The following is a 10,470-nucleotide window of genomic DNA, read 5'->3' as shown; positions in this document are numbered from 1 at the left end:
CCCGAGTTTGTTTTTGTGTTTTGCCCTTCTCGGCCACCGTACTTTCCTAATAATACCTTGAAAATTTAAACCCTAAATTCGAAACAATTCCTCAAAACAAAACAAAATAGTAAATTCCTCAAAAAAAAACTAAAACTACTTTGGGCCTTGTGAAACTACCTAAAACTGAAATCCAAATTCAAACTGAAAGTGCTCTGCTCCATAGTCTGCGTCAGAGTAAGGCTGGGGTCGAGGGGTCCTCATCCAGTCAGCTGGGGTCTAGGGGGTCTAGGGGGCCTCCTCCAGTCAGCTGGGGTCGAGTGGGCCTCCTCCAGTCAGCTGGGGTCTAGGGGGTCTAGGGGGCCTCCTCCAGTCAGCTGGGGTCTAGGGGGTCTAGGGGGCCTCCTCCAGTAAGCTGGGGTCTAGGGGGCCTCCTCCAGTCAGCTGGGGTCTAGGGGGCCTCCTCCAGTCAGCTGGGGTCTAGGGGGCCTCCTCCAGTCAGCTGGGGTCTAGGGGGTCTAGGGGGCCTCCTCCAGTAAGCTGGGGTCTAGGGGGCCTCCTCCAGTCAGCTGGGGTCTAGGGGGCCCCCTCCAGTCAGCTAGGTGCTGCACATAACAGCTATTTGAGGTCTAACCATTTTTTCTTCACCTAAATGTAAAATACTGCAATATAAGCATTATATTACGATCATACAGATCACCGATGTACAAATGTATAGTTCAAGCCTCAGCTGGAGTTCAATTGACGACGGCAACACTGTTGACAACAGCAGTGGTTACTTTCTATACTGCATTTTTCGGACTTTATACATGCCACTTTTCAGGCTTCCAAATAGAATTGGTTCAACTGGACTTTCAAGGCAACTTCAAAACAGTGAGCCTCTCATTCATTATAAGTGTCAAGCAAAGGGTCCAAGAGGGGCTAACTAGCAGTATTTGACAGTTTTGTTAGCAGGTATCTTATGCTGCTTCAGGAGACCTACATACGTAGAGACGACGTGTACATTATACAGAGAAGACAATAGAAGGAAGAGAATACAACAGCTTTACTTCAGTAGTAGACAACAGGTTATGTCCGTTTTTGTTGTTTACACACAAAATACCCTGAATGAAAGACTTCAAACTTTGAAATAAAACTGTCAATTTTAATAATGGCTGCATTGCAGAGACGACAAACACTCAAACGGTTTACACCATTCTGTATTCAAATTACAAGATGAATCAAATTCTGTATATGTTGTCTTCGTTAAGGCTCTGAAACAAGACATTTTAAATTCATAGAAGCATATAAGATTCTACTATAAAAAGAAATTAACAAGAAAACAACACGTAACTACTACTCTCAAAGCTGCAATTTCTTCCCAATTAGCTCTGTTTAAACAGTTTTCAAACAAATAAAATAAAAATCAGACACATTGTGTGTGTGTGTGTGATCAATTTGGTGAAATAATGATTTGACCTAACACAGACTGAAAAGTGTAACTAAGTGGTATATACCTATACAACCACAAATGAATGATGTAAAAATTACATACAGGATCTGGCTGTTGGTTCAACATAGAGACTCATAGATCGAGCTGGGCATCCACCTAATCACATTCAGTGAATATGAAACTTTGGCATTTTATTTTAGCCATCAATCTAAAAAAAGAAAATGCCAAGAAAGAGGTACCAGGTCAGCTAGTTAATTACAGTGACTTTACATTATGAAATGTTCCAAACTTGAGTGGAATTAAACTCAGATGCCATTTTAGCAACTCACTCTGCATCCATAACATCCACAAAAACACTTAATCAAGCCTCAAGTCCTACAATATTACTATAATAATGACAGAGGGACATTTTAAATAATCCAGGGTAAAATTTGAAAGAAGACTCTAAAAAACACACACTTGCTCCGGAGTAGTTCACATTAAAGACAGTAGGACACAGTAACAGCAAAGGCACAACACAGCATTCTTGTGAACTGTGTGGAAGAAGCTGAACGTTCAACATGAAGCGAGGGACTTTTCAATCTACAAACAAGACAACGAGCCTTATCCAATTACAGGGCATACTGGTAAACTCGAAAGACATGATTAAGACTGTTTTAACTACAGTACTGCACAACAGTTTAGGCATTTCAATTGTTTCACAAGATTATTTTCATGTTATCATTTCTATCCATGTTTGTGTTTATAATTTTCAAACACACTTTTTGAAAATAGTAAAGTATTCCAGTGAGACATTTATATGCCATTAAAGAAAGAAAGTACCACAGTAACAGACCCCATTGCGTTTTGAAAGAGTAAGGCCATTAGATCAGAGCGGTCAGACACCAGTATTAACCCTAACCCTTGTTATTACATTATCTCCCTCTGGAACGAAATACTGTTTTCTGATTGGCTAATGGGGTGTACATTAAGTTCGTATAACCGGACACCTTGGACGTAGTCCCAGTAGAAACGTTAAATCGCCGTTCCATATCAATGCTCTTGAATGGTTACCATTGACAACCAACGTAACGTTTATTTTTTGACAGCTAGGATAATTTTAACCAAGATGGCGGCGTGTTGGGACAAGTTAGTGGGCAATGGCAATGTTTTATGTCAATTAAGCTATCTACACGACTTTTTATATGTCTAAATTGACTCGGTTAGTTGTTTATGTTCTACACGAATGTTGCAGAGTATTGTAATTCTTAACTGAAAGTCTCGAATATTATTTGTAGGCGGCTGTTAGCGCTTAGAAAAAAAAAACATTGAAACAGATGGTAGCTCACACGGCTAACTAGCCGGCTCGATTGTGAGCCTTCGACCAAAATTACTAAACTTGACCTCCCTGTTGCTCTGTCCAACTTCACCATCAACGGAAACGTGGAGTTCAACTGTAAATAGTAAAACCTTATGAACAATACCTGTGTCCGTTTACTTTACAGAGGTGAGCTCATGAGTGTCACTTTGCAGCAACGCCCGGGGAAACTAAAGGTCCAGTTCCACGCACTACTTTCTCACTACTTTCTCTAACCGGAGCACTAGGCTTCAAATCAAGAATTGATCAGGTTATTTTGCATATTACATTACCTAAAGATAAAGGAAATTCTAAATAATAATAATAATAAAAACATTTTTGGATGTTGTAAACGGGAGATAAGCGGGATAACGGCCTCCGAGCTGTCCAGTTCTACGAAGTTAATGGACTTCTGCGGAGCTCCGCGTCGTGGTGTTCTTTGCCCCGCAGCGTCCATTAACTTCGTAGAACTGGACAGCTCGTCGGCCGTTATCCCTTTCTGAATAGACCAGAAGAATCAAGACCGTCTGAACCGTCTGTGGAAGGTTCTCCCAAATGCTTGAAACAACCTACTTGCCAAGTATCTTAAAAAAAAAAAAACTTCTAGTGTAACTATAAGCGAATTGATGGTTATACAGCCAGAGGAAGGATGCACTAAATATTGATTTGATTTTGTTAGTTTCTTTGGTTTACTACACATTGTATGTTGTCATTTGATAAGTTAACAATATTCATGTAATTGTGTCGCTTTCGTATGTAATTCAGGTTGTTTTGAAAGCATCCTCACATTACACAATTTTTTTCTCAAATGCCTAAAACCTTTGCATGGTACTGTAGAACACACGTGGGGAGGACATGTGGGTCTAGAAGACTGCATGATGGAAGGAGACTGGAGATTAATGGCTCACTTCCCCACAGATTTCTGATCGGTTCTAGGCTGTCCTCTTGAGCACGTGAACAAAATAGCATGGTGTTTGGGCCTGGTTAAGTTTGTAGGCTTTGAAGTCACCGTAGACATCATGCTCACACTTTCCAGCAAAGGCACCCTTGAGTAGTTCCTTGAAGCTTTCCACACGGTGAGGGTAGTAGGACAGACGGAACTTACTAGAAATGGGAAAAAAAATAGACAAACAAATAATAATTTTAAAAAGAAACCCACACCCGCTGCTCCAAAACTAAACAATGTCAGGATAATTCAGTTTCACAAACATGTTAGGTGGCAGGGGAACAGGCCCTCCAGCTGCACTTTTCAACTGTGTCATCAACACAACTTTGTTTGAAACCAATAAAACCATACATTTGGCAGCATAATTATGTATTACAAACTTGAATGTGAAAAAAGAATCCTGCCCCATCCATCAGAGAAAAAAAAATGCAAAGCACAGCTTTAAATCCTACCAAATGATTACAATGTTTATTATCAAACTGGATTGACTTGGTTGACATTAAAATGACCATATCCTATTAAGAATTGATGGCTATGCATCATCACTATGCATTCTAATAAATCCAAAGACTTTGGTTGGTATGGCAGTACCTTGTCTCCTCATCCTTTCCCTCCCGGAACGACAGGGTGTAATCCAGTGTGATCATGTGGGGTTTGTTGTCCACCCACAGCACAGAGGTGGCGATGTCCTGCTTCAGGTCACTCTGAAAGACATCACGCCATTGAAATCAAGCAAATCGCTTCACTGCAGTCATGCTGTAACGGTAGCTGGGAATACTGATTACTGAATCCTGACCTGCCGTTTCATGATTTCCGCTAAGAACCAAATTGTTCTTCACGCAAATAGAACTTTCAAGTCTCAGGTCGCATTATACTTGTAACTGTATAATAAGGTATACATGGAGAGACGGAGACAGAGAAAGGACAGTTTCATGTCTAATTTGTGTTTTTGATCATGGGCAATATGTGGTGTGTGTTTGTGCTGGATGAACAAGGCTTAGGAGGAGGTTCATGTTTTTAGTGGAGTAGTTGTTATTTTGTACTTTGTACTGAAATTGAGGGATTAAGCACAAATGTACTTAAAGCACTGATAAGGAGTTCTGTTCCGGTACTAGCAAGCTAACTACCTAAAAAGCATGCGGAAAACCTTGCCAACACCACCAACAGCCCAGTTTACACTGACACTAACTGGTATCTTTTGGCAGTATAGCTGGCAATGTCATGCTGTGAAAGGTTTTCTTCCATTTTTGCAAGGTGTTCCAGCCAGGAAACGCAGAACTACACTGTGCATATTCTGGATGGCCCAAGGGTAAGACACAGGTGTTTATCTGTCCTTCACATGACCATTTGCTATCAAAAAGAATTTGAGGATAGTACCAAAACTAGTTGCCTATAAAACCATACCTCAAAAAGTGTCAAATTGTTGCATAGTGTTACTTTAAAGAATGTTTTGTGATCCTTCTACTTGTAGTGGAGTAATACTTGATAAAGACAAAGAATTAGAAGCTGATTAGATATGGACTATGGTAACTGTGTCTGGAGAACATGCCAATAGTAATTACATACCTGGTAGTATATATTCTTTCCCTGAGGTGCCCTGCCAGTCTCTAGAATGTAGTCATAGTTGCGGTGGTCAATGATCAAGATGCCCCCTGGTTTCACCATACTGGCGATGTTGTGAAGGGCCAGCTTTTGATCGCTCTGATCCCCTACAAGTAAACAAAAGTTACAGCCTCACATGCAAATACAATACACACTCAATTTGGGTCACCACAATATGTGCATACACTCATGAAGCACCACCACTAATATTCTTAATTAATAGGGACAAAGAAAGCATTGATGCTAGTCATCATTTTCACATAACATAAAGAAATAATTAACATTCATGCAGTTTGGAGAAAAAGCAACTTGTCACCATGGATGAGTTACTTTGGGTGACTAGTAAGAATGCTGTGTGTCATTTAGCTACTAGTGGGAATGTTGTGTGTCATTTAGCTACTAGTGGGAAGGTTGAGTCTCATTTAGCTACAGTGGGAATGTTGTGTGTCATTTAGCTACTAATGGGAATGTTGTGTGTCATTTAGCTACCAACAAAAACATACATTAAAAATGTATTAAAAAAACACAGACATATTTTAGCTTGAAATCCCATTTGAGTATCCATCTGCATTCATCAAAAACCTGTGCATGTAAACTATGTATTGACGTGTGGACTTCTTTCTCTGAATCCTACACCCTCACATAGTTACCTTTAAAATCTGGCAAATGAGCAAAGGAGTTGCCCAAGCAGATGACAGCATCAAACCCATCTCCTGGCTTCTGCACATCCTCCTTCAAAGTGAGCCAGTTTGCTTCTTCAATAACTGTGACAAAATCAATAAAATGATCACTGAAAGTGTTTCACACCAAACCCGGAGCTTCTACTGCCAGTTCCATTGTTTTTATGTGTAGAAATGTCTTACCCCACTGGTCAAAAGCTTTCTCCTTTCTTCTCTCCCACCTCTCTTTCAGGGCATATTTCAGCATTTTGTCACTGGCGTCCACACTCACCACTTTATATTCTTCTTCTACCAACATGATGGAATCCACTCTGTAGACAGAACAAGCAGAAAGACAAGCTAATGTTTCACTAGAAAAACTGTCAAAGAAATTAACTGCTGGGAAGTGACCTTGGTAATTCCAACATGGTGTAGGGAACACTGGCATGGGAAAGAAATGGGAGTGTCATGTGAGTTCTGTCTAAGATTGTACAAACCTTACTGTTATATAAGTTGCAACATGTGCTAAAATAATGCCTCAAGTGTAATCTCTTATGTCCTGAAGCATACTCAATAACAACAGTAAGCTTGAAAAGCAGTTCACTCGTTCAAGTGGATTCTTTCTTAACTGAGGATGGGTGGGGCGGTCATCTGTGCTGATTCAACATTTTGTGAACCAGGCATACACTGGACAGCTGCACCATATAGCTGTCCAACAGCAGCCTGAGAGGTTATTATTAGCAAAGGGTAAGCATGTCTGCTTCATAACACGCCCACTCATTTTCAAACCTGTAGATATTAATTGTAGTTAATGTTGGAAGTAGTTCATCCAATCCTTGTTGATATTTTAAATTCAAGGGGCTGTCTGTTGATTTCAGGGTTCACTATGTGCACCATTGTCTAAATTGAAGGAGTAAGATGGCAGTGGTATAAGGTTGTTGGGAAGACCTGGACTGGGACAACGGAAAATCTCGGACAACGGACTACTGGGAAATATTCTCTATTTTCACAGGCCAATATTGACTGGTAAGCCTTTGACGGATTCAAGCTTGGTGCTATCAGTTATCTGGCCAAGGACAAGCCAAGGTATTATCGACTAAAGTAAACCTTATCATCAAGGTACTCAATAAAAGTAACCAGTTAAGTGTCTGCTCAGCGATACTTAAATGAGCAAACCTGCTGAAATGCATAGAAACATATTGACCTCTCCATCCGCAAACCTACTCTACTTGATTTAGAGCAGTGTTCCTCAACTGGTGAGTGGAGCCTCAAAAGTGGGTTGCAGGATGTCTGTGTTCCTTCAGAACCTTTATAACTTTTGGAGAAAATAGATGAACTGTAACTATTATATAGAAATGGGAGTGGCTGAGTCTTTATGGTTCTCATGCCTCAAAAGTCACACAAGTCGCAGCTCTGTCTGTAAAGGCATCTCTTCGACCCATCAATGCCAGAGGGATTCCAGATGGCAAAGAACTCCAGGAGGTAGATAACTGCAACAATTATACAAACATGTGTGGTTTACTAATATTACACTTTTGCCTGTTGGAGACCTAAGGGTCACAACTTTGCACGTAGTAAAAAAACTAAAATAAAACAAAAAACACTGTTCCAAAATGCAGTTGAGATCATCTTTTGTTACCATAACAAGTCATGATGACCTACAGTTAAGGAACAGGCTAGTTTTACTGATGACAAGCAATAAAACATAAACCACACACATCCAGTTTATGAATCCACAGGTGATCCAGTTTAACTGTCATGTCATATAGCCAAGGCTATTTCACTGTGCTCTATTTCCACATTACATCTTCTTATTGGTGCTTCCAGCTGTTAATCCACAAATGAATACTGGTGATATAGTTAACGGTCATGTATATTTCACTGTGCTCCAATTCAGCACATTACCTTCCATCAGTGAAGATGAAGACTGCAGTGAGTCACACATGCACCAAGCATGAGAATAAAAGGTTTTGCCACAATGACCAATCCGTCAAGTATACCTGCTGCTTTGGCCTAGTAGCTGTCTACACAGTGAGCATGATGAATCTATGTGCTAGAATTCATAATTCTGTTAAAGAGTTACTGTAGTTATATTGCAAGGTGATATATTTTCTTTTAATTTGCAGTTAGCATGTGACTGATTTGCAGTTTTGCGGGTGGTCATTTGATGAAGAATATAAGTGAAGTTGTGAAGGTGACACAAAATGTCTCCAGATAGCCTGAACATTTTTATGTCAGACTAATGTGCTATGAATGTAGGATAAAAGTAGTCCTATGTTTATGTTTATATTTGTATGTTTATTTTATAGTTGAAACTCTACATTTTGAGTCACAACTTCTTGTTTTGAAATTGTTGGATCCAAGGCCAGAACAGACCGGTTCAGAAACACTGATTTAGATCTACACATGATGGCTACGTTTACATGGCCAGAGGTCGGAATGTTTACGTCTCTGAAATCAATGCGACCAAAGAATGCCGAACAAATAGGCCCATAGCCTGCTCTGCCCGAATAGCTCCCAGCTTTTGAAGTGAATCTGTATCTGGCTAACGTTACACCAGGCTGGAACAAGCAAGCTCGTTGAGGGAAAACTAAAAAAAAGTCTGCTGAGCCCCTATGTATTCCATTCCTTCCCTATATTTAAATCCATCTTTCAAACAAATGATGCTGCTGCCAGGCCACCAAACAACCCAGTCCATTATTATACATCAAGTGAAAGAATGGAACGTTTACCAAGCGGGTGCATATGCGTCACTTACCATCATGTACGGTCACTTTTAGGGAATCTGAGTGTCCCGTTTTCACGAAATGCTGTGAAGCGAAGATGAATGTTGCCAGTAGCCTTGCGTGGCCCTTAAATCCAGATATCCATCGTTTTACTATATTAGTTATAACGTTAACTAAAACGTTAACGACATAATGTTACAACAGCGTTCAGTTAATAGAGTTAATGCCGAAACAAACAAAAACATTATCGCTAGCTACTTTGATATATTGAGGACGTCACACGTTTCCGTTCAAGTTAGTTTTCGCTAACCTGCTTCAGGAGACACTAAAATGAACAGCAATTATGTAAATAATGGTGTTAACGTTAGCTAACACGCTAACATTAGCTGGGTTTGAATCGTGGACAACAATCACAAAAATAATGCGATAGTTGGGACACAGAAGGAACGTTACAACATATTAATATGTTAAAAAGTTAATTGGATTACTGTGGTTGGTCATTCGTTCAATACGACAGGTAAAACCTAGCAAAGCGTTACTTAAAACCTAGCTCTACGTAAGGTAGGTTGTATCTTTAACATATTGTTCGGGTTACAAACGTGTCAATGAATTGATGCCATACCCCGTGCCACAGGCAACATCTAGGACCTTTTGACAGCCATGCTTTTTCAGCAAAGACAGGACCCAACTTCTGTACTCTTCCGTTCTCTTTCTCGTATCCCCAATATAGAGTTGCCACACTTTCGCAGCTTTTCCATCAGCGTACTGGTCTGGAAGACCAACTGCAGCCACCCCGAGTGAACGCGTACGATAAACACTGTCGACCATTCTGTTATCGCGTGGAAAACAGATGATAGACTGGGAATTATGTCTAAATGTTCTACTTCAATTATTTCGCTGAAGCACTCTCCTCACGTTTCAACCCTGTGTTACATTATATACCTTTGCAATGCCAAAGATGGTTATCAGGCTTTCCGGACAGAAACTTTACACCAATCAAAGGTTAGATGGAACTCACGCCTATGGTTTCATTGGTCATCACGTAAGCTGACGTTTATCGCTTTGGCCGCTAGGATCCTCGACATACAGTTGGTCCACCCTCCACCTGTTTTTCAATACAACGTGTAAAGCATTGCAACTGAGCATTGTAAAAGGTGGGAAATAAATAGTCTAGCTTTGTGTCCTCATGTTTCTTCCTCTTCAATGCTATTAACACTTAATAAGCCGAATAAACACTGAGAGTCTACACTCATCAAAACATCTGGCAAATAGACTTTGCAAAGTCTAGAGGGTTGCCATTTTGACAACATTAGTTTAAACAACACATTTATAAATCATATTTCAGTAAGACTGTTATTCTCAGACAGGGTTTATTTCTAATGTTAAGGGCACTTTTGAACTTTTCCTATGCACACTCCACATATGGGTCAAATTTGTCTTGCGGCTTTATCTCCACCCCGTCCAGTCTTGGCTCTGGGCTGACACCACCTCTTCCTCTGATTGGTGGATGGCTGTGAGGAAGGACCCGCCACTCTAATAGAGAGGTGAGGGAGTGCAGATTGAATCGGGCGGAACCAGTGCCATCCAGGCCAAAGCAGAACCACTTACAAGGCCACACGGTTTAATGGACAAGTTGTCCTCAGCTCCTGTTCTGATTCAGTGACTCATTACAATCAAAGCATAGGGCAAAGGGCTTCTTCTGTTTACATTTGCAACTTTGATTTAACTGTCATTTCATCATAGTTCACTATAAAATCAACAACTATTGGTTATGGACCATCACATGATGC

At 40.4% G+C, this 10,470-nt stretch overlaps 1 protein-coding gene across 1 annotated transcript; it reads right to left on the bottom strand.

Moving 5' to 3' along the window:
* Positions 1-1,057: 1,057 nt before the first annotated feature.
* gnmt (glycine N-methyltransferase) lies at positions 1,058-9,606 on the bottom strand. The gene is made up of 6 exons (XM_080850776.1): positions 9,303-9,606; positions 6,159-6,286; positions 5,946-6,059; positions 5,260-5,402; positions 4,285-4,397; positions 1,058-3,851 (listed from the first exon to the last, which is right to left on the bottom strand). The coding sequence occupies exons 1-6, from the start codon at positions 9,506-9,508 to the stop codon at positions 3,680-3,682; spliced, it is 876 nt and encodes a 291-aa protein (XP_080706902.1). The 5' UTR covers positions 9,509-9,606; the 3' UTR covers positions 1,058-3,679.
* Between the last annotated feature and the right edge of the window lie 864 nt (positions 9,607-10,470).

The sequence above is a fragment of the Sprattus sprattus genome (genome assembly GCF_963457725.1).
Source record: "Sprattus sprattus genome assembly, chromosome: 13".
NCBI lineage: Eukaryota > Metazoa > Chordata > Actinopteri > Clupeiformes > Clupeidae > Sprattus > Sprattus sprattus.
Note: the sequence above shows the minus strand (reverse complement) of the source record. Positions and strands in the feature narration are given on the sequence as shown.